The following is a 24745-nucleotide window of genomic DNA, read 5'->3' as shown; positions in this document are numbered from 1 at the left end:
ACTCCCTCAATAGCAAGAATGTCCTTCCTCAGGTTATGAGACCAAAACTGTACACAATACTCCAGGTGTGGCCTCACCAAGGCCCTGTACAACTGTAGCAACACCTCCCTGCCCCTGTACTCAAATCCCCTCGCTGTGAAGGCCAACATGCCATTTGCTTTAACTGCCTGCTGTACCTGCATGCCAACCTTCAATGACTGATGTACCACGACACCCAGGTCTCGTTGCACCTCCCCTTTTCCTAATCTGTCACCATTCAGATAATAGTCTGTCTCTCTGTTTTTACCACCAAAGTGAATAACCTCACATTTATCCACATTATACTTCATCTGCCATGCATTTGCCCACTCACCTAACCTATTCAAGTCGCTCTGCAGCCTCATAGCATCCTCCTCACAGCTCACACTGCCACCCAACTTAGTGTCATCCGCAAATTGGAGATACTACATTTAATCCCCTCGTCCAAATCATTAATGTACAATGTAAACAGCTGGGGCCCCAGCACAGAACCTTGTGGTACCCCACTAGTCACCGCCTCCATTCTGAAAAGTCCCCATTTACTCCTACTCTTTGCTTCCTGTCTGTCAACCAGTTCTCAATCCATGTCAGCACACTACCCCCAATCCCATGTGCACATTAATCTCTTGTGTGGGACCTTGTCGAAAGCCTTCTGAAAGTCCAAATATACCACATCAACTGGTTCTTCCTTGTCCACTCTACTGGAAACATCCTCAAAAAATTCCAGAAGATTTGTCAAGCATGATTTCCCTTTCACAAATCCATGCTGACTTGGACCTATCATGTCACCTCTTTCCAAATGCGCTGTTATGACATCCTTAATAATTGATTCCATCATTTTACCCACTACTGATGTCAGGCTGACTGGTCTATAATTCCCTGTTTTCTCTCTCTCCCTCCTTTTTTAAAAAGTGGGGTTACATTGGCTACCCTCCACTCGATAGGAACTGATCCAGAGTCAATGGAATGTTGGAAAATGATTGTCAATGCATCCGCTATTTCCAAGGCCACCTCCTTCAGTACTCTCAGATGCAGTCCATCAGGCCCTGGGGATTTATCGGCCTTCAATCCCATCAATTTCCCCAACACAATTTCCCGACTAATAAGGATTTCCCTCAGTTCCTCCCCCTTACGAGACCCTCTGACCCCTTTTATATCCGGAAGGTTGTTAGTGTCCTCCTTAGTGAATACCGAACCAAAGTACTTGTTCAATTGGTCCGCCATTTCTTTGTTCCCCATTATGACTTCCCCTGATTCTGACTGCAGGGGACCTACGTTTGTCTTCACTAACCTTTTTCTCTTTACATATCTATAGAAACTTTTGCAATCCGTCTTAATGTTCCCTGCAAGCTTCTTCTCGTACTCCATTTTCCCTGCCCTAATCAAACCCTTTGTCCTCCTCTGCTGAGTTCTAAATTTCTCCCAGTCTCCAGGTTCGCTGCTATTTATGGCCAATTTGTATGCCACTTCCTTGGCTTTAATACTATCCCTGATTTCCCTTGATAGCCACGGTTGAGCCACCTTCCCTTTTTTATTTTTACGACAGACAGGAATGTACAATTGTTGTAGTTCATCCATGCGGTCTCTAAATGTCTGCCATTGCCCATCCACAGTCAACCCCTTAAGTATCATTCGCCAATCTATCCTAGCCAATTCACGCCTCATACCTTCAAAGTTACCCTTCTTTAAGTTCTGGACCATGGTCTCTGAATTAACTGTTTCATTCTCCATCCTAATGCAGAATTCCACCATATTATGGTCACTCTTCCCCAAGGGGCCTCGCACAACGAGATTGCTAATTAATCCTTTCTCATTACACAACACCCAGTCTAAGATGGCCTCCCCCCTAGTTGGTTCCTCGACATATTGGTCTAGAAAACCATCCCTAATGCACTCCAGGAAATCCTCCTCCACCATATTGCTTCCAGTTTGGTTAGCCCAATCTATGTGCATATTAAAGTCACCCATTATAACTGCTGCACCCTTATTGCATGCACCCCTAATTTCCTGTTTGATGCCCTCCCCAACATCACTACTACTGTTTGGAGGTCTGTACACAACTCCCACTAACGTTTTTTTCCCTTTGGTGTTCTGCAGCTCTACCCATATAGATTCCACATCATCCAAGCTAATGTCCTTCCTAACTATTGCATTAATCTCCTCTTTAACCAGCAATGCTACCCCACCTCCTTTTCCTTTTATTCTATCCTTCCTGAATGTTGAATACCCCTGGATGTTGAGTTCCCAGCCCTGATCATCCTGGAGCCACGTCTCCGTAATCCCAATCACATCATATTTGTTAACATCTATTTGCACAGTTAATTCATCCACCTTATTACGGATACTCCTTGCATTAAGACACAAAGCCTTCAGGCTTGTTTTTTTACCACCCTTTGTCCTTTTAGAATTTTGCTGTACAGTGGCCCTTTTTGTTCTCTGCCTTGGGTTTCTCTGCCCTCCACTTTTCCTCATCTCCTTTCTGCCTTTTGCTTTTGTCTCCTTTTTGTTTCCCTCTGTCTCCCTGCATTGGTTCCCGTTCCCCCTGCCATATTAGTTTAACTCCTCCCCAACAGCACTAGCAAACATTCCCCCGAGGACATTGGTTCTGGTCCTGCCCAGGTGCTGACCATCCGGTTTGTACTGGTCCCACCTCCCCCAGAACCGGTTCCAATGCCCCAGGAATTTGAATCCCTCCCTGCTGCACCACTGCTCAAGCCACGTATTCATCTGCGCTATCCTGCGATTCCTACTCTGACTATCACGTGGCACTGGTAGCAATCCCGAGATTACTACTTTTGAGGTCCTACTTTTTAATTTAGCTCCTAGCTCCTTAAATTCGTTTCGTAGGACCTCATCCCTTTTTTTACCTATGTCGTTGGTACCAATGTGCACCACGACAACTGGCTGTTCTCCCTCCCTTTTTAGAATGTCCTGCACCCGCTCCGAGACATCCTTGACCCTTGCACCAGGGAGGCAACATACCATCCTGGAGTCTCGGTTGCGGCCGCAGACACGCCTATCTATTCCCCTTACAATTGAATCCCCTATCACTATCGCTCTCCCACTCTTTTTCCTGCCCTCCTGTGCAACAGAGCCAGCCACGGTGCCATGAACTTGGCTGCTGCTGCCCTCCCCTGATTAGTCATCTCCCTCAACAGTACTCAAAGCAGTGTATCTGTTTTGCAGGGGGATGACCACAGGGGACCCCTGCACTACCTTCCTTGCACTGCTCTTCCTGCTGGTCACCCATTCCCTATCTGGCTGTGGACCATTCACCTGCGATAAGACCAACTCGCTACACGTGCTACTCACGTCATTCTCAGCATCGTGGATGCTCCACAGTGAATCCACCCTCAGCTCCAACTCCGCAACACGGTCCATCAGGAGCTGGAGGCGGATACACTTCCCGCACACGTAGTCGTCAGGGACACTGGAGTCGTCCCTGAGTTCCCACATGGTACAGGAGGAGCATAACATGTGACCGAGCTGTCCTGCCATGACTTAACTCTTAGATAGGCAACAACAATGCTAAAGTTTACTCACTGTTATAGAAGAGAAAAAAGAAAAACTACTCACCAATCACCAGCCAATCACTTACCCCCTTGGCTGTGACGTCACCTTTGTTTCTTTCCACTTCTTTTTTGCCTTCTCCCTGTAGCTGCACAAGTACGCCTTTTATAGGACTCACCAACGAACTCCCGACGCCTCTCCACGCACCTCTCGCCGACTCTTGGCCACGGACTCCCTGCTGTGCTTTTTATAGGCCTCATCAACGAACTCCCGACGCCTCTCCACGCACCTCTCGCCGACTCTGGGCCCCGGACTCCCTGCTGTGTCTTTTATCGGCCTCACCAACGAACTCCCGATGCCTCTCCACGCACCTCTCGCCGACTCTGGGCCCCGGACTCCCTGCTGTGCCTTTTATAGGCCTCATCAACGAACTCCCGACGCCTCTCCACGCACCTCTCGCCGACTCTGGGCCCCGGACTCCCTGCTGTGCTTTTTATAGGCCTCATCAACGAACTCCCGACGCCTCTCCACGCACCTCTCGCTGACTCTGAAAGAATATGATTGCAATGTGACCCAACACTCACCTGCCGGAAGCAATGGAATGAGTCGGTCGAAAGAGTTGGCGTTATCTGCCCAGCCGTGCAGGCACAGCACTGGCCGCCCATTGGGAAGCCCCCAGGCTTTGGCCGCAATATGGCCCCACGGTACGGTGAACGTCAGCTCGCGGCAGAGACCTGCGTGGAAAGAACAAGCGGGAGAGGACCGTGAGGCGTGCCCGCGACTGTCAGTGCAGCGCAAAGCCCTCCCCAAGTAAGTGAACGTGGTCGCCGATTTGTATTAACATGACACACTGCAACAGCAAAAGGCACCAGGATGCAGTCTGGCACCCACTGATCCCCCCCACCCACCCACCTCCGCAAGCTTCTGATCTTAACCAGGCACGGAAAGGAGGTGCTGTGCAAAATGTATTTGCTTCATGGCTTCTTTGCTTAAGGGTGCATAGCAACACATTGCTATTAAGAACGAGTTGGTTTATTAACAAAGCTTTAACAATCACACAACACATTACCAGTTCATAGGCTCCCAACTGCATACCTCATCGTGGATGACCTAGACCCAACTGGCTGGGGTTTTATTGAGTCTTGTGAACATCACCTGTCTGGTTAAGTCACTCACAATGCAACAGCTCTACAACTATTTTAGTGTAAAACTATACATCAAGTGCCCCCCTTATTAAACCGACAAATGAACAAATTAAACGGTCAAATTAAAATTTGGTTGACGGGGGTGATGATGCAATCCAGTCCCTCCAGTGCCCACCTCTCGCGGAAGGCCGCGAGCGTACCGGTGGACACCGCGTGCTCCATCTCCAGGGACACCCTGGCTCGGATGTAACGCGGAAGAGAGGCAGGCAGTCGGGCTGAACGCCCCCCTCGACCGCCCGCTGCCAGGACCGGCTGATGGCCCCCTTGGCCAGGCCCAGGAGCAGTCCTACGAGGAGGCCCCCCCACCGACACAACTGCTCTACAAACCTGTGAGCGTACTCACAGGTACATACATTACACTGAGGAGATACCCCACCGCGAGGGATTGGAGGGATCATGAAGCCATTAGCAGCTGATGTAGAGAATGGCACGGGCAAATGGACAAGCTCCCTATGCTCTCAATCATCCATAGAGACAACCTGAAAGATTAAAAGAATATTGAAAACAGACCATGTGTGTGTGCATTTCTTTGCAACATGTCACACATCCTGTCACAATTCTCTGTCACACTTGCTCAGAGGTAAATCTTTGGTTTATATGCAAATTTCTTAATTTTTGGAGGGAGTGCTGTACTGTCAGAAGCGCCGTCTTTCAGATGGGATGTTAAACCGAAGCACTGTCTGCTCTCTCAGGTGAACGTAAAAGATCCCAAGGCTCTATTTCTTAGAAGAGCAGGGGAGTTCTCCCCGCTGTCCTGGCCAATATTTATCCCTCAATCAACATCACAAAAACAGACGATCTGGTCATTATCACATTGCTGTTTGTGGGAGCTTGCAGTGCGCAAATTGGCTGTTGCGTTTCCTACATTGCAACAGTGACTACACTTTAAAAAGTATTTCATTGGCTGTAAAGCGCTTTGAGACGTCCGGTGGTCGTGAAAGGCGCTATAGAAATGCAAGTCTCTCTCTTTTCTGCCTGGTTTCATTGCATTCCTGATGCCCCTGATGTCCCAAGTCCTTTCCTGCTGTCTCCAGCACTGGCTCATACCTTCTCCACCCCTTCACCATGGACATTTCAAATTATAACGGAGGGAGCGCCTGAAAATATCAACGGGAGCAAATATCCAGCGAGGAGGGCGTGGAGAAAATGGGGTCGTTTCAAAGAGGCAAAAACAAATGATCTCTGAATGAAGTTGTGGGGGAGTCGAAGAGTGAGGCCAGGCTGGGTAATTAGAAGGATGTTAGGGAAGATATCAAGAAGGAGAGAGCGTGGAAAATGTTAAAATGTTCAGGATAGGGAGAGCTGCGAAGACGGGCTGAGAAAAGCAAAGAAACTGATAAGAGGCGCTCAGAGAGGGAAATATGTTTGACAAATTTGCTGGAGTTCTTTGAGGATGTAACGAGCAGGGTGGATAATGGGGAACCAGTGGATCTGGTGTATTTGGATTTCCAGAAGGACCCACGTAAGAGGTTAGAGGTTACTGCACAAGATAAAAGCTCACGGGGAAGGGGGCAATTGTCTCCCTTTCAAACATTTAACCAATTCTCTTTTGAAAGTTGCAATTGAATCATAACTCGTTGCGTAAGAAACATTTTCCTCATCTCCGCCCCACTCCCAGTTCTTTTGCCAATTACCTTAAATCTGTGGCCTCTGGTTACTGGTTCCTTCTGTCTCTGGAACCAGTTTCTCCTTATTTACTCTATCTGTTATGTATTGTCCAGGTACAGTAAATGTAATAGTACAATGGCGCACCACAGAGGGCGCTGTGGTGGGAGACCTGAAAGTACCTGCAAGACAGAGTATAAAAGGCTGCCCACCACACCTGAGAGGCACTCTGGAGTTACACAATAAAGGACTAAGGTCACAGCAGTTTCTACAACACCAGACCGTGTGGAGTCAGTGATTTGAGTGCTACATACATTACACTATCAAAACACTTCATGATTTTAAACGCCTCTATTCAGTCTCCCCTTAAGCTTCCCTGCTCTAAGGAGAATGATCCCATCTTGTCCACGTAACTAAAGTCTCTCGTCACTGGTACCATTCTAGTAAATCTCCTCCACACCCTCTGCAAACCCTTTCTAAAGTGTGGTGCCCAGAATTGGACACAACATTTCTTCCTTTGGTAGTTACACCTCTGTTTAGCACCTTGGGGTGTTTTTCTGAAGTAACGGCGCGCTATAAATGCAAGTTGTTGTTGCAAGTGGGCGATAGCGGGAGAGTGTCCACCAGATGGTGATTCCGATCTCCACAAACTGTGTTGTGCATTTCGGAGTGTGCTGGTTGAGGTCACTGTGAAGTAGAGAAAGACCCACCACGTGTTTTTGTTTCTGTGCTTCAATGTTGTTCAGCGTGTATTATACTTTTCAGATCCTCTGTTCTGCTCTTAAACCAAACTCTCTCTCTTACTCTTCAGGCTTTTGCTGGGAAACGAATCGCTGTCAGAGGAAAGTGGCAAAATTCTGCTTCAGCGTGGATCTACTGAGGTACCTGGAGGTAAAGTTAGGCTGCAAAATGGCAGCAACTGATTGTGAACCTTTATTGATCACTAAGCATCTAGACCTTTGCCCCTGTGTAGCCACGAGAGGAGCAGGAAACTGGGGGAGGAAACACTTGTTAACCGCCCCTCTCCTTTGCAAGTCCCGTTGCACATTTATTTTGTATTTAGTCGGGTGTGGCTCCACTAGGGCGAGAAATGTGTTGTACTTTCCTGATCAGCTGCTGATCACCATCACTACAAAAAACATTATCCCAGCATTTATCTCATTGCTGTTTGTGGGAGCTTGCTGTGCTCACATTGGCTGCCGCGTTTCCTACATTACAGAAGCAAATACGCTTCAGAAGTACTTCGTTGGCTGCAAGGCGTTTTAGGACGTCATGAAAGGCGCTATAGAAATGGAGAAACGGCGAGAGATCGTGGCGGAGGTGCGGCAAATGAGGGTTCGGGGCCCAGAAGAGCCGAGGGCCCAGGGGCAGCACGGGCCCAGCCCACACTGCGATATGTGTGCCCACTAGGTCCGTGCAGCAGAGCTGGTCTCCAGTCGTCCTGGTTAACCCTTGCCACTGGACCAAGATCTAGCTCTGTCAAGCCCGTGTGGTGGCTGGTGTGCAACGGCCACCCCACGTTAAAAAAATCCACGCACAGGCATCTTCCACCCCCTCAATTGGAGTTCAGGACCAGAACATAGGGTCCTTCACTAAAACATCTGTGAACTCATCGTTCGAGGGACTGCCTATGATGATGAATATATTACCATGGATAGAGGATTGGCTAACTAACAGAAAATAGAGAGTCGGGATAAATAGGTAATTTTCCGGTTGGCAAACAGTAACTAGTGGGGTGCCACAGGGATCAGTGCTGGGTCCTCAGCTGTTTACAATCTATATTAATGACTTGGATGAAGGGACTGAGTGTAATGTAGCCAAGTTTGCTGATGATACAAAGATGGGTGGGAAAGTAAATTGTGAGGAGGACACAAAAATAATCTGCAAAGGGATATAGACAGGCTAAGTGAGTGGGCAAACATTTGGCAGATGGAGTATAATATGGATAAATATGAGGTTATACACGTTGGCAGAAATAATAGAAAAGCAAATTATAATTTAAATGGAGAAAAATTGCCAAGTGCTGCAGTACAGAGGGACCTGGGGGTCCTTGTGCATGAAACACAAAAAGTTAGTATGCAGGTACAGCAAGTAATCAGGAAGACCAATGGAATGTTGGCCTTTATTGCAAGGGGGATAGAGTATAAAAGCAGAGAAGTCCTACTACAACTGTACAGGGTATTGGTGAAGCCACACCTAGAGTACTGCATACAGTTTTGGTCTCCATATTTAAAGAAGGCGAGAAAGCAGGAATGGGGTACTGAAGTTGAATGTTCAGCCATGAACTCATTGAATGGCGGTGCAGGCTAGAAGGGCCGAATGGCCTACTCCTGCACCTATTTTCTATGTTTCTATGTTTCTATATACTTGCATTGGAGGCTGTTCAGAGAAGGTTCACTCGGTTGATTCCGGGGATGAGGGGGTTGACTTATGAAGATAGGTTGAGTAGGTTTGGGCCTCAGAGTAGGTGGAGTTTAGAAGAATGAGAGTTGATCTTATTGAAACATATAAGATAATGAGGGGGATGCAGAGAGGATATTTCCACCCATAGGGGAAACTAAAACTAGGGGACATAGTTTTAAATGGGAGGCCCCTTATTATGAGACTGAGATGAGGAGAAATTTCTTCTCTCAGAGGGTTGTAAATCTGTAGAATTTTCTGCCCCAGAGAGCTGTGGAGGCTGGGTCATTGAATATATTTAAGGCGGAGATAGACAGATTTTTGAGTGATAAGAGAATAAAGGGTTATGGGGAGCGGGCGGGGAAGTGGAGCTGAGTCCATGATCAGATCAGCCATGATCTTATTGAATGACAGAGCAGGCTCGAGGGACAGTATGGTCTACTCTGCTCCTATTTCTTATGTTCTTATCAATAAATCCAGCACCGGACATAACAATAACTTGCATTTATATAGTGCCTTTAACGGAGTAAGACATCCCACGGTACTTCATAGGCGCGATTATCAAACAAAATTTGACACCGAGCCACAGAAGGAGATATTAGGGCAGGTGACCAAGAGCTTGGTCAAAGAGAAAGAAAACTGAAAGACTTGCATTTATATAGCGCCTTTCACAACCATTGGACGTCTCAAAGCGCTTTACAGCCAATGAAAAGAGGTAGGTTTTAAGGAGCTTCTTAAAGGAGAGAGATGTGGAGAGATTTAGGGAGGGAGTTCCAGAACTTGGGGCCCAGGCAGCTGAAGGCAAGCCCAATGGTGAAGCGATTAAAATTGGCGATACGTAAGAGATCAGAAAAACGGATACAGCAAGGCTTTCTTCAAATACATCAGACGCAAGCAAAGGGCACGGAGACTTTATGCCATTGAACAATAGCAATGGGGAGGAGCAGAGAGGTTGCTGCAATACTAAACCATTAGTATGAAACATGGGTGATCAGTGGGAAACTGGATGCAACGGATTCATATCAACAGGCGCAAGCTCTCTTCATTGCCAGAGCTCCATTTGAGCGTATTTCATAGTGACGAGCTATTACATTAAGTTTTCCAATGGAACCAATGTTTTTAATTCAAATAGAAACTCAATGGGGCAAAAGGAATTCAATCTGCATGCCCCGTTGTTATGGTAACCATGGCTCAGTGGGCAGCACCCTCACCTCCGAGTCAGAAGGTTGTGGGTTCAAGTCCCACTCCAGGGCCTTGAGCACCTAAATCTAGCCCCAGTGCAGTGCTGAGGGAGCGCCGCACTGTCGGAGGTGCTGTCTTTCAGATGAGCCGTTAAACCGAGGCCCCGTCTGCTCTCTCAGGTGGACGTAAAAGATCCCACGGCTACTATTTCGAAGAAGAGCAGGGGAGTTCTCCCCGGTGTCCTGGGGCCAATATTTATCCCTCAATCAACATCACTAAAAACAGATTATCTGGACCATTATCACACTGCTGTTTGTTGGATCTTGCTGTGCGCACAATTTGCTGCTGCATTTCCTACATTACAACAGTGGCTATGTTGCAAAAGAATTTCATTGGCTGTAAACATCAGAACGTAAGAAACAGGAGCAGGAGTCGGCCATTTGGCCCCTCGAGCCTGCTCCGCCATTCAATAAGATCATGGCTGATCTGATCTTGGCCTCAACTCCACTTCCCTGCCCGCTCCCCATAACTATCGACTCCCTTATCGCTCAAAAATCTGTCTGCCTTCACCTTAAATATAGTCAATGTCCCAGCCTCCACAGCTCTCTGGGGCAGAGAATGCCACAGATTTACAACCTTCTGAGAGAAGAAATTCCTCCTCATCTCCGTTTTAAATGGCCGAACCCCCCCATTCTGAAACTATGCCGCCTAGTTCTAGATTCCCCCACGAGGGGAAAAATCCTCTCTTGGGAGACGCTTTGGGACTTCCGGTGGTCGTGAAAGGCGCTATATAAATGAAAGTCCTTTTTTTCCGCAGTGGACTTCCACCTCTGCAACTCAAACTCCCTTTCAATGTGATTAACCCCAGTTGAGAATAGCGATGATGCTGGGTGGGGGGGGAGAGGGAACAGGTCGATTTGATGCTCCGCCCACTGACCAGCCTCCCCACCACCTCCTACCTTTCACTGCTGCCGTGGAAAACCATTTTGAAACCAAAGACATGTCCTTCATAGGCTGCGGGGAAAGCTTCGGATCCTGTCCTGTTTAAACGGAACAAGAACACGGGCTGATCATCGGTGAGCTCAAGGATTAAAATATGTTTCTGAATCATGTTTCCCCCCGTTAATCAGTGTACATCAGCCCAACCCCACTCCCGCGACACGTGAATGAACAGCAACACCTCTCCCGGAGAGCAATAGCATGATACAGTGATACAGCACAGGAGGCCATTCGGCCCCTCGTGCCTCTGCTGGCTCCTTGGTAGAACTGTCCACTTAGTCCCACTCCCCCGCTCCTTCCCCAAAGCCCTATAATTCTTTTTCCTTCAAGTATTTACCCAATTCCCTACTTAATCTGCATCCACCATCCTTCCAGGCCGTGAATTCCTGATCATTACAACTTGCTGTGTAAAAAAAAATGTCTCATCTTCCCTCTCGTTCTTTTACCCTAAACATCTACCCCTGACGATGTCTCCGCAAGATCCTGCAAATCCCCTGGGAGGACAGACGCACCAACGTCAGCGTCCTCGACCAGGCCAACATCCCCAGCACTGAAGCACTGACCACACTCGATCAGCTCGGCTGGGCAGGCCACATTGTCCGCATGCCCCAGACACGAGACTCCCAAAGCAAGCGCTCTACTCGGAACTCCTTCACGGCAAACGAGCCAAAGGTGGGCAGAGGAAACGTTACAAGGACACCGTGAAATCCTCCCTGATATAGCCCAACATCCCCACTGACACCTGGGAGTCCCTGGCCAAAGACCAGTCCGCCCTAAGCGGAGGAAGTGCATCCGGGAGGGTGCTGAGCACCTCGAGTCTCGTCGCCGAGAGCATGCAGAAATCAAGCACAGGCAGCGGAAGGAGCATGCGGCAAACCAGTCCCACCCTCCCCTTACCCTCAACGACTATCTGTCCCACCTGTGACAGGGACTGTGGTTCCGTATTGGGCTGTTCAGCCACCTGAGGACTCATTTTTAAGAGTGGAAGCGAATCTTCCTCGATTCCGAGGGACTGCCTATGATGATGATGATGATAATGATGGTTGGTTTGCCAATCACCTTAAATCTGTGTCCTCTGGTTACTAACCCGCCTGCCACTGGAAACCGTTTCTGTCAAAACCCTTCAAGAATTTGAACACTTCGATTAAATCTCCCCTTAACCTTCTCTGCTCCAAGCTTCTCCAGAATCTCGACATGACTGAAGTCCCTCGCCCCTGGTACCATTCTAGGAAATCTCCTCTGCACCGTCTCCAAAGTCTTGACATCTTTCCTAAAGAATTAAACACTACGGGCCCAAGTTTCCACATGATAAAAAACGGGCGCCCCTCCGAGCTGGGCGCCCGTTTTTCGCGCCTAAAACGGCACTGGAAAAAAAACGAGCAATTCTGGAGCGCTTTGCAGCTCCTTGTCTGCCTGGCGTGGCGTCCAGGGGGACGGAGCCTACACTCGCGCCGATTTTGTAAGTGGGAGGAGGCGGGTACTATTTAAATTCGTTTTTTTCCTGCCGGCAACGCTGCGCGTGCGCGTTGGAGCGTTCGCGCATGCTCAGTGTGAAAAAAACATTGGCACTCGGCCATTTTTGTAGTTCTTTGTAGTTATTTGTAGCTGTTTAGTTTTTGAACCTTTTTTAATAAAAGTACATTGCCATCAGCACAGAGGCTTCTTGTAGCAGTGAGAAGGCTGCAGGAAGCCTCAGAAAGTTGAGGCAGCCGTTTCCTGACGACCTCCCCCTTTTGCAGTCGGGAAATGGCTCCTCAATTTCTGAGGCTTCCTGTACCCTTCTCTCTTTCCCGCCAGCTGTCTGGAACGGCTCCTTTCCCCCCCCCCCCCGCGTTCGGTCGGCTCCCTTCCCTCCCTCCCGCCCGCCCGTGTTCGTCGGCTTCCTTCCCTCCCTCCCTCCCCGCCCGCGTTCGGTCGGCCCCCTCCCGCCCGCCCGTGTTCGTCGGTTCCCTTCCCTTCCCTCCTCCCCACTCCCGCGTTCGGTCGGTTCCCTTCCCTTCCCTCCCTCCCACCCCCCCCCCCGCCCGCGTTCGTCGGCTCCCTTCCCTTCCCTCCTCCCCACTCCCGTGTTCGTCGGTTCCCTTCCCTTCCCTCCTCCCCCCGCCCGCGTTCGTCGGCTCCCTTCCCTTCCCTCCTCCCCACTCCCGTGTTCGTCGGTTCCCTTCCCTTCCCTCCTCCCCCCGCCCGCGTTCGTCGGCTCCCTTCCCTTCCCTCCTCCCCACTCCCGCGTTCGGTCGGCTCCCTCGTTTTGTGAGGCTTGCTGCACCATTCTCCCTGGCTGAAGCACTTTCACACAGGTAGGAAGATGGTTTATTTAATCTTTTCTTTGCTTATAAATGTTTATTCAGGTTGGATTTATTTGTATAATATTTGTATAAGTATAAATAAGGATTTATTATAGAATTTAATGAGTTCCCTTCCCCCCACCTCGTTCTGGACGCCTGGTTTGTAACCTGCGCCTGATTTTTTAATGTGTAGAACAGGTTTTTTCAGTTCTACAAAAATCTTCACTTGCTCCATTCTACTTTAGTTTGGAGTACATTTTCACTGTGGAAACTTTCAAATCAGGCGTCAGTGGCCGGACACGCCCCCTTTTGAAGAAAAAAATTCTGTTCCAAAGTAGAACTGTTCTACCTGACTAGAACTGCAGAAAAAAAAATGTGGAGAATTGCGAATTCTAAGATAGTCCGTTCTCCACCAGTTGCTCCTAAAAATCAGGCGCAAATCATGTGGAAACTTGGGCCCTACATTCCAGCCCAGGCCTAACCAGTGAATGATAAGGGTTTATATAACTTCCTTGCTTTTGTGCTGTATTCCTCTATTAATAAGAACATAAGAAATAGGAGCAGGAGTCGGCCATACGGTCCCTCGAGCCTGCTCCGCCATTTAATACGATCATGGCTGATCCGATCATGGACTCAGCTCCACTTCCCCGCCCACTCCCCATAACCCCTTAATCCCTTATCAGTTAAGAAACTGTCTATTTCTGTCTTAAATTTATTCAATGTCCCAGCTTCCACAGCTCTCTGAGGCAGCAAATTCCACAGATTTACAACCCTCTGAGAGAAGAAATTTCTCCTCATCTCCGTTTTAAATGTTCTAAGATCATGCCCTCTAGTTCTAGTCTCCCCCATCAGTGGAAACATCCTCTCTGCATCCACCTTGTCAAGCCCCCTCATAATCTTATACGTTTCGATAAGATCACCTGTCATTCTTCTGAATTCCAATGAGCAGAGGCCCAACCTACTCAACCTTTCCTCATAAGTCAGCCCCCTCACCCCCGGAATCAACCTAGTGAACCTTCTCTGAACAGCCTCCATAGCAAGTTTATCCTTTTGTAAATATGGAAACCAAAACTGCACGCAGTACTCCAGGTGTGGCCTCACCAATACCCTGTACAGTTGTAGCAAGACTTCCCTGCTTTTAGACTCCATCCCCTTTGCAATAAAGGCTAAGATTCCATTGGCCTTCCTGATCACTTGCTGTACCTGCATATTAATCGTTTGCGTTTCGTGCACAAGGACCCCCAGATCCCGCAGCACTTTGCAATCTTTCTCCATTTAAATAATAACTTGCTCTTTGATTTTTTTTCTGCCAAACTGCATAACCGTACATTTTCCAATAAAGCCCAGGATCCTGTATGCTTTCTCAACTTATCCTGCCTCCTTCCAAGGTTTGTGTACAGACAGCCCCAGATATCTCTGACCCAACACCCCCTTTAAAATTGGACCATTTAGTTCATGTTGCCACTCCTCCTACCAAAATGCATCACTTCACACCGCCCTGCCATTTCACCTGCCAGCATGTGTCTGCCCATCTCACCAGTCTGTCTGTGCCCTCCTGAAGTCTGTTACTACCCTCCTCGCCGTTAGCTACATTTCCCAGTTTTGCGTCATCTGCAAACTTTGAAATTGTCAAAGTGGACCCAAATATATATCGAAGAGCGGTGGTCCCAATACCCTGGTGAACAGCGCGGTATACCTCCCTCGCTCCAGACTGGAAACCAACCGTTTACCACCACTCGCTGCTCCGCCCCTTCGCCAATGTTGTATCTGAAACCCCTCCCCCAACAGGTGAGTGTACATAAACCCCTCCCCCAACAGGTGAGCGTACATAAACCCCTCCCCCAACAGGTGAGCGTACATAAACCCCTCCCCCAACAGGTGAATGTACATAAACCCCTCCCCCAACAGGTGAGCGTACATAAACCCCTCCCCCAACAGGTGAGCGTATATAAACCCCTCCCCCAACAGGTGAATGTACATAAACCCCTCCCCCAACAGGTGAGCGTACATAAACCCCTCCCCCAACAGGTGAGTGTACATAAACCCCTCCCCCAACAGGTGAGCGTACATAAACCCCTCCCCCAACAGGTGAGCGTACATAAACCCCTCCCCCAACAGGTGAATGTATATAAACCCCTCCCCCAACAGGTGAGCGTACATAAACCCCTCCCCCAACAGGTGAATGTATATAAACCCCCTCCCCAACAGGTGAGCGTACATAAACCCCTCCCCCAACAGGTGAGCGTACATAAACCCCCTCCCCAACAGGTGAGTGTATATAAACCCCTCCCCCAACAGGTGAGCGTCCAGCAGCCCCTCCCCTAACAGGCAAGTGCTCCCCAGGCTGGCAGTGTGGTGCTGGCTGTATAGGGCTCGCTTAACCGGGTCTTTGAGTGCCCCGACGTTTGATTTTTCTGCGGCACTGCTTCTGTTGCCATCGCCGCTTTGGGGGCTATATTAATGATGGATCAGATTAGGCGGTGGTCCGTCCAGCAGTCGTCAGCTCCTGTCATGGCGCGGGTGATGCGCACATCCTTGCGATCCCTGGCTCGAACGATGAGCAGGTGCCAGTGCTTGGGTGCTCTGACGGGACCAGGTGTTGCTGATGACAAAGTCGTGTTCTAAGCATTTTGTCAGGAGCAGGGTAGCGCTGGAGTTAGTTTTCCCTATCCCCTCTCTGCCAATCACACCTCCCCAGAGGTCCGTGTCCTTACCCAGTCTGCCGTTGAAGTCGCCGAGGAGGATCAGTTTGTTGTCCATAGGGACGCGGGACAGGGATTGTTCGAGGCTGGAGTAAAATCTCTCTTTGGTCTCATGTGTTGCGTCGATTGTTGGGGCGTACGTGCTGATAACTGCGGCGCACTGGTTCCGGGCTAGGGTGAGCCAGAGAGTCATCAGACGTTCGCTAATCCCGCAGGGGGCATCTCTGAGGCAGCCAAGCAGCTCATTCTTGGTGGCGAAACCGACTCCATGGAGGCGGTGTTCTTCTTCTGGTTTGCCTTTCCAGAAGAAGGTGTAACCACCACCTTGTTCTGTGAGCTGGTCTTCCCCTGCCCGGCGGGTCTTGGTTAAGGCAGCGATGTCGACGACGAAGCACCTGAGTTGTCGGGCATCGATGGCGGTGCGACGTTCCGGCCTGTCTGCTGCTGGGATTGCCCATGAGGGTCCTGACGTTCCAGATCCCGAACTTCATCTTGAAGGGTTGGAAGATGCCTGCGTGTGAGTTCTTGTAACGTGTTTTAACGTGGGGTGGCCTTTGCACCCCGGCTACCACACAGGCTCAGCAGAGCAAGGTCGAGGCCCAGTTGCAAGGCGGTCTGAGACGACTAGATACCAGGCTTTACTGTATGGACCTAGTTGCCTACGGCGGGGTACCCTGCAGACCCTCCCCCAACAGCTGAGATCCCAGCAGCCTCTCCCCGAACAGGTGAGTGCCCCAAGCCCCTCCCCTAACAGATGAGTGCCCTCCCAAGCCCCTCCCCCACCAGGTGAGTGCCCCCCAAGCCCCTCCCCCAACAGATGAGTGCCCTCAAGCCCCTCCCCCACCAGGTGAGTGCCCCCAAGCCCCTCCCCCAACAGCTGAGTGCCCCAAGCCCCTCCCCCAACAGATGAGTGCCCTCCCAAGCCCCTCCCCCACCAGGTGAGTGCCCCCCAAGCCCCTCCCCCAACAGATGAGTGCCCTCAAGCCCCTCCCCCACCAGGTGAGTGCCCCCAAGCCCCTCCCCCAACAGGTGAGTGCCCCAAGCCCCTCCCCCAACAGGTGAGTGCCCCAAGCCCCTCCCCCAACAGATGAGTGCCCTCCCAAGCCCCTCCCCCACCAGGTGAGTGCCCCCCAAGCCCCTCCCCCACCAGGTGAATGCCCCCCCAAGCCACTCCCACCAGCCCCACCTGGAGAAAGTTCCTGAAGCCTCTCGGGAGACAGCCAATCACAGACTAATGATCTTCGACGGACAATGGCCGCCCACCGGGTCCTGTTTCCGCTCCCGGGCTCTCCACGCATGCGCCGTTCCCAGCCCCGCCTACACCTGATTGACAGCGGCCGCAACCAATCGGGATCTCGGGGCGGTGCCACCTCCGCAGGGAGGGAGGGGACAGTCAGCGGACCAATCAGTAGCGCGGCTGCTCTTTGATTGACGTGGTCGTGTCCAATCACCGAATGAAGCGCCGATTCGGTTGGATTGAGAACCGTTTATGGACATTTGCAAACGCGGCTGCCTCAATCCGCATCATGCTCATTGAATGGTGAGTGTTTCACATTCCGGACGTGAAGGACGAGCCTCTCAGAACTTACTTTTGTCACTAAATAAAGTGTAAATAAAAATGACAGCGGCCATTCCAGCTCCCTCCAACAGATGTCGCTGTCCCGCCTCCCAACGCGCCTGCAATTCCACATCAGTCCAACAGGGGAGCGCGCTCCTCCAATCTCCCTCAAGCAGAATTGTGGTCAACTCTCTCAGGCTTATTGGAGATTTTTTCCTATTGAACAATTCTTAAAAACGAGAAGGATTTACATTTATAGACAAAAGCAAAATACTGAGGATGCTGGAATCTGGAATCAAAACAGAAAATGCTGGAAATCAAGGTTCGACCCGAAACGTTTAACTCTCTTTCTCTCTCCACAGTTGCTGCCCGACCCGCTGAGTATTTCCAGCATTTTCTGTTTTTATTACATTTATATAGCCTCTTTCACGACCAGTGGACGTCTCAAAGCGCTTTACAACCAATGAAGTACATTTGGAGCATAGTCACTGTTGTAATGTGGGGAACCGCTGATTGCAGTGCGGGCAGGCACAGCTGGAGGGGCGAAGGAGCAGCAAGAGTCCGCAGAGGGAAGTGACCGGGGCCCAGGAGAGGCGCGAGTTCAGGGTCCAGAAGAGGCGAGGGCCCAGGGGCAGCACGGGCCCAGCCCACACTGCGCTATGTGCGCGCACTAGGTCTGTGCAGCACAGCTGGTCTACAGTTGTCCTCGGTAATCCTTGCCACTGGACTAAGACCTAACTCTGTCAAGCCCGTGTGGTGGCTGGTGTGCAACAGCCACCCCACGTTAAAAAAATCCACACACAGGCATCTTCCACCCTTCTAAATGAAGTTCGGGATCTGGAATATTAGGTCCTTCATTGAAACATCTGTGAACTCATCCCTTTTTGGCGTGGAAACAAGTCATCCTCGCTTCAAGGGACTGCCGATGATGATGAATGTAGGAAACGCGGCAGCCAATTTGCGCACAGCAAGCTCCCACAATGTGATAATGACCAGACAATCTGTTTTTGTTATGTTGATTGAGGCATAACTATTGTCCAGAACACCAGGGATAACTCCCGTATTCTTCTTTGAAATATTGCCGTGGGATCTTTTACATCCACCTGAGAGCAGAAGGGGCCTGGGTTTTAACGTCTCATCTGAAAGACAGCACCTCCGACAGTGCAGCGCTCCCTCAGCACTGCACTGGAGTGTCAGCCAGGATTTTTGTGCTCAAGTCTCTGGAGTGGGACTTGAACCCACAAGCTTCTGAGTAATGTTCCCCCTAATTTTGTTTTTGGGGGTGCGCGGCCCATTCAAAGTTTCTTGCACGCGCGAAATTTCACATTTAAAAAGCTGGTCCCTGTCTGCCCGGGACCGACAGACATTTTTTTTTAATTTCAAAATATATACTTTATTCATGTAAAAATTTGCACGATACATTGGAAGGCAGTTCAGTACATTTGGATGCGGTCAGCAATTCCATACAATACATTTGGATGCTGACAGCAGTTCCGTTCAATGCATTTGCTTGCTTGACATTTCGAGGTACAATTCAGTACAATCCAGGATACATTGTAATACAGCCATCAAATTACGTTACATGTGGCACTATACGGTACACAGAATGGGTGAGGGTACAGTTACATTTCTTTGCAACATACATTATTAAACAGAACTTGCATTATACATGCCACTACATAGGTGTTTTCAGATCATGGTGCTCGATGTATACAAAAAGTTTACAACTACAGCCCAAGGGGAGTTTTGCACTGATTCCAGCCCCCGGGTTTACCGTGGCGGAAGTGCTTTAAACTGTGGCCCTTCCCCACCGTGCCTTTGTGGCAACTGCACCAATTTTAAGTGCATTCCTCAGCACGTACTACTGGATCTTGGATTGCGCCAGTCTGCAACATGAAGACGTGGACATCTCCTTGCTCTGGATCGCTTCTCGGCCTTTTGGCTAAGAGCATTGGTGCAGAGTGATCCTTGATGTGTGCAAGGCGTTTGTGATCCAGAGCAAGGAGATTTTTTTTTTAAACTCATAGCCAATCGTTCCAATTCTTTGTCAGATCACAAACGCCAGAGGTCACCTGCGCCAATGCTCTTAGCCAAAAGGTCTAGAGCCACTGCACCGTTCCTGGAAGTACTGCAATATCAGGTTCGTGCCATGGAGGTGGATGGGTCAGCACCCCCACACACCTCCATGGATGGATGGGTCAAACCACCCCACCCACCAGACAACTTTTTTTTTTAATTCGTTGCCAATCTTTCCAATTCTTTGTCAAATCACAAACGCCAGAGGTCACCTTGCACACATCAAGGATCACTCTGCGCCAATGCTCTTAGCCAAAAGGCCTGGAGCCCAAGCACCGTTCCTGGAAGTACTGCAATACCAGGTTCGTGCCATGGAGGTGGATAGGTCAGCAACCCCACACACCTCCATGGATGGATGGGTCAAACCACCCCACCCACCAGACAACTTTTTTTTAAATTCGTTGCCAATCTTTCCAATTCTTTGTCAAATCACATACGCCAGAGGTCACCTGCGCCAATGCTCTTAGCCAAAAGGCCTAGAGCCACTGCACCGTTCCTGGAAGTACTGCAATACCAGGTTCGTGCCATGGAGGTGGATGGGTCAGCACCCCCACACACCTCCATGGATGGATGGGTCAAACCACCCCACCCACCAGAAAATTTTTTTCTCGATTCGTTGCCAATCTTTCCAATTCTTTGTCAGATCACAAACGCCAGCGGTCACCTTGCACATACCAAGAATCACCCTGCGCCAGGGCTCTTAGCCAAAAGGCCGAGAGCCACTGCACCGTTCCTGGAAGTACTGCAATACCAGGTTCGTGCCATGGAGGTGGATGGGTCAGCACCCCCACACACCTCCGTGGATGGATGGGTCAAACCACCCCACCCACCAGACAAGTTTTTTTTTTTTATTTTTCATTGCCAATCTTTCCAATTCTTTGTCAAATCACAAACGCCAGAGGTCACCTTGCACACATCAAGGATCACCCTGCGCCAATGCTCTTAGCCAAAAGGCCTAGAGCCACTGCACCGTTCCTGGAAGTACTTCAATACCAGGTTCGTGCCATGGAGGTGGATAGGTCAGCACCCCTACACACCTCCGTGGAGGTGGATGAGTCAAACCACCCCACCCACCAGACAGCTTTTTAAAAAAAAATTTCGTAGCCAATCTTTCCAATTCTTTGTCAGATCACAAACGCCAGAGGTCACCTGCGCCAATGCTCTTAGCCAAAAGGCCTAGAGCCACTGCACCGTTCCTGGAAGTACTGCAATACCAGGTTCGTGCCATGGAGGTGGATGGGTCAGCACCCCCACACACCTCCGTGGAAGGATTGGTCAAACCACCCCACCCACCAGACAACTTTTTTTTTTAATTCGTTGCCAACCTTTCCAATTCTTTGTCAAATCACAAACGCCAGAGGTCACCTTGCACACATCAAGGATCACTCTGCGCCAATGCTCTTAGCCAAAAGGCCTAGAGCCACTGCACCGTTCCTGGAAGTACTGCAATACCAGGTTCGTGCCATGGAGGTGGATGGATCAGCACCCCCACACACCTCCGTGGATGGATGGGTCAAACCACCCCACCCACCAGACAACTTTTTGTTAAATTCGTTGCCAATCTTTCCAATTCTTTGTCAAATCACAAACGCCAGAGGTCACCTGCGCCAATGCTCTTAGCCAAAAGGCCTAGAGCCACTGCACCGTTCCTGGAAGTACTGCAATACCAGGTTCGTGCCATGGAGGTGGATGGGTCAAGCCCCCCACACACCTCCGTGGATGGATTGGTCAAACCACCCCACCCACCAGACAACTTTTTTTTAAATTCGTTGCCAATCTTTCCAATTCTTTGTCAAATCACAAAGGCCAGAGGTCACCTTGCACACATCAAGGATCACCCTGCGCCAATGCTCTTAGCCAAAAGGCCTAGAGCCACTGCACCGTTCCTGGAAGTACTTCAATACCAGGTTCGTGCCATGGAGGTGGATAGGTCAGCACCCCTACACACCTCCGTGGAGGTGGATGAGTCAAACCACCCCACCCACCAGACAGCTTTTTAAAAAAAAATTTCGTAGCCAATCTTTCCAATTCTTTGTCAGATCACAAACGCCAGAGGTCACCTTGCACACATCAAGGATCACTCTGCGCCAATGCTCTTAGCCAAAAGGCCGAGAGCCACTGCACCGTTCCTGGAAGGACTGCAATACCAGGTTCGTGCCATGGAGGTGGATGGGTCAGCACCCCCACACACCTCCATGGATGGATGGGTCAAACCACCCCACCCACCAGACAACTTTTTTTTAAATTCGTTGCCAATCTTTCCAAATCTTTGTCAAATCACAAACGCCAGAGGTCACCTTGCACACATCAAGGATCACTCTGCGCCAATGCTCTTAGCCAAAAGGCCTAGAGCCCATGCACCATTCCTGGAAGTACTGCAATACCAGGTTCGTGCCATGGAGGTGGATGGGTCAGGTCCCCCACACACCTCCGTGGAGGTGGAGGTGGAGGTGGAGGTGGAGGTGGAGGTGGAGGTGGAGGTGGAGGTGGAGGTGGAGGTGGAGGGGTCAAACCACCCCACCACCTCTTATTTCCAAAAAGCATAGGAGAACCACCTTCCTGATCCAGAGAGAACCACGTTGGGGTCATGGTTACTCCCCTGTCAGGCCAGTTACACATGATCTTAGCCAAAAGGCCGAGAGAGGTGGAGAGCTTGAGAAAGGTTTCGGCAGGTCATTCCAAAGTTTTGGGCCCAGGCAGCTGAAGGCACGGCCACCAATGGCGGAGGGGAAGGAAATCGGGAATGCTCAAGAGGCTAGAATTGGAGGAGCGCAGACATCTCGTGGGGGTTGTAGGGCGGGAGGAGGTTGCAGAGATAGGGAGGGGTGAAGACATGGAGGGATTTGAAAATAAGGATGAGAATTTTTAAATCAAGACATTACCAGACCGGGAGCCTATATAGTTCAGCAAGTTCAGGGGGTGATGGGTGAATGGGACTCGGTGCGAGTTAGGACACGGGGACAGAGGTTTGGATGAGCTTAAGTTTACAGAGGGTGGAAGCAGATGAGCTGAGGCAGGGGCGGAGTTGTGCAATGTTACGGTGGAGGAAGGAAGTCTTGGTGTGATCGGAAGCTCAAATACGAGCCACGGCTGCAAACAGTCTGGTTCAGCCTGAGACAGTTGCCATGGAGCGGGACGGAGTCGGTGGCTAGGGAATGGAGTTTGCAGCTGTGCGTAAATTGGCTGCCGCGTTTCACTACATTACAACATTGACTATCCTTCAAAAGGACTTCATTGGCTGTAAAGCGCTTTGGCATGTCCTAAGGTTGTGAAAGTCGCTCTAAATGCAAGTTCTTTCTCTTGATCACAGGCTGATCTTTAAGTATCACGGAACCATGGAATGATACAGCACAGAAAGAGGCCATTCGGCCCATCGTGCCCATGCTGGCAGATACAACAACAAACACAGCTTGCATTTTTATTGTGTCTTTGCAGCTTGGTGACGCTGATTCTGTCCTCAGCATTCTTATTCCTTCCTTGTACAGTGTTTTTCTCTGTGAACTGTACTTTACACACGCTGTAAGACTGTTTTTTCTCCATAAAATGCGGAATATTTTGCATAAAAAGCTGTTCTCCCTGCAGTTAGATTCAAAATCTGAAATTCCCCAGTACCGGAAGACCGCGGCCCCTGTTGGATTAAGGTGGAACTGCAGGCTCATTGGCCACCCGGGACATCTGCTAGAAGAAGGTGGAACTGCAATACCTGTTAAAAATCACTCTAATTAAAATAGTGTTATTAAAGGACGATCCAAATAGTCAGGGTATCAACTTGAAACGTGAAACCTTCAAAATACAATAAACACGATGTGAAATAGACATATAGGTAGGAGGCATTTAATTTACAAATGTTGTATAAATCTTACAGCTGTGGCTCCGTGGGCAGCACCCTCGCCTTTGAGGTTATGTCATGTCAGCGCAGTCTGATGCGAACCTATAGATAGACGTCTGATGGACTTTATGTGCCGAGGCAGATAGGGTCAGCACCAGAGGATGAGTCTTACAAAAGCAAAATACTGCAGATACCGGAAGTCTGAAATAGAAGTAGAAAATGCTGTGCATGCTCAGCAGGTCAGGCAGGAGGTTGCTGGCAATGTTCCCGCGAAGGTGCGCGTGCACGGGGCCGCGGGGTAATCGGAAGGGTCCCGCGCAGGGTGCTCACCGGCGTTTACGTTTGAAAACACGGCGCGCGTGGAAATGTAAAGGTGCCGCACGTTAACGGAAACAGGCCGCGGGGAACAAAGAGCCGCTCACGGGGACCATTGGTCGCCTGACCTTTCGTCAGAACTGGAAAAGGTCAGCCAGCGATCGGACAGCTGTTAAGCAGCAGGCTGTCGAGCGGGGCTCAACATCGAGTTCAACAATTTCAGACCCTGACCTCTGCCCCCATGTTTTCCAGGTGGCAGCTGTTGCAAATGCTTCCCACAGCAGGAATAAACGGGTCATTTTCCAGTTGGCCGGCTGTAACTAGTGGGGTGCCGCAAGGATCAGTGCCGGGGCCTCAGCTATTTACAATCTATACTAATGACGTACACGAGGGGACCGAGTGCAATGGATCCAGGTTTGCTGACGATACAAAGCTAGGTGGGAAAGTAAGCTGTGAGGAGTCATTTAATCTCTCCTGCCTTCCACCCTATCACTGACCTTCCCTTTTGATCTTCCTCCCCTCCCCACTTTCCCTGCCCCTGTACCTGCTTGAAAGCTGTTAGAACGCGCACTCTTTCCAGTCCTGATGTGAGGTCATCGACCTGAAACGGTAAATCTGTTGCTCACAGCACGCGTCTTTCTGTTGGAGTTGCTCTGCTTGCAGAAAAATACATCCTGCATTGTTATAGCGCCTTTCAAACCCCAAGGCGCTTTACAGCCAATGAAGTACTCCTTGGAGTGCAGTCACTTTGTAATGTGGGAAACGCAGCAGTCAGATTGCGCACAGCAAGCTCCCACAAACAGCAATGAGATAAATGAACAATTTTTATTTGTTTTTTAGTTATGTTGATCGAGGGATAAATATTGGCCAGGACCTCGGGGATAACTCCCTGCTCTTCTTCAAAATAGTGCCACGGGATCTTTTAAATCCAGCTCGATTTAACATCTCATCGAAAAGACAGCACCTCTGACAGTACAGCCCTCCCTCAGTACTGCACTGGAGTGTCAATCTGGATTGTGGACTCAAGCCATGTAGGTGTTTGAACTCTCCCCGATGTCAGT

General features: G+C 49.8%; 1 protein-coding gene across 3 annotated transcripts in view; it reads right to left on the bottom strand.

Annotated features, from left to right (window-relative positions):
- serhl (serine hydrolase like) overlaps positions 1–17210 on the bottom strand; it is a 72497-nt gene extending 55287 nt beyond the window's left edge. For 2 of the 3 annotated variants that reach the window (XM_070861569.1, XM_070861570.1), the window contains exons 1-3: positions 17093–17210; positions 10880–10960; positions 4113–4262 (exon numbers count right to left, since the gene is read on the bottom strand). In XM_070861569.1, the coding sequence (XP_070717670.1) occupies positions 4113–4262; positions 10880–10960; positions 17093–17204 (343 nt within the window). In that variant the 5' untranslated portion in view covers positions 17205–17210. The remainder of the gene's footprint in view (positions 1–4112; positions 4263–10879; positions 10961–17092) is intronic. The other variant, XM_070861571.1, reaches the window with a different exon arrangement.
- Between the last annotated feature and the right edge of the window lie 7535 nt (positions 17211–24745).

This window comes from Pristiophorus japonicus, chromosome 19 (assembly GCF_044704955.1).
Source record: "Pristiophorus japonicus isolate sPriJap1 chromosome 19, sPriJap1.hap1, whole genome shotgun sequence".
Taxonomy (NCBI): domain Eukaryota; kingdom Metazoa; phylum Chordata; class Chondrichthyes; family Pristiophoridae; genus Pristiophorus; species Pristiophorus japonicus.
The sequence above is the reverse complement of the archived record's forward strand: the minus strand, read 5'-3'. Positions and strand labels throughout refer to the sequence as shown.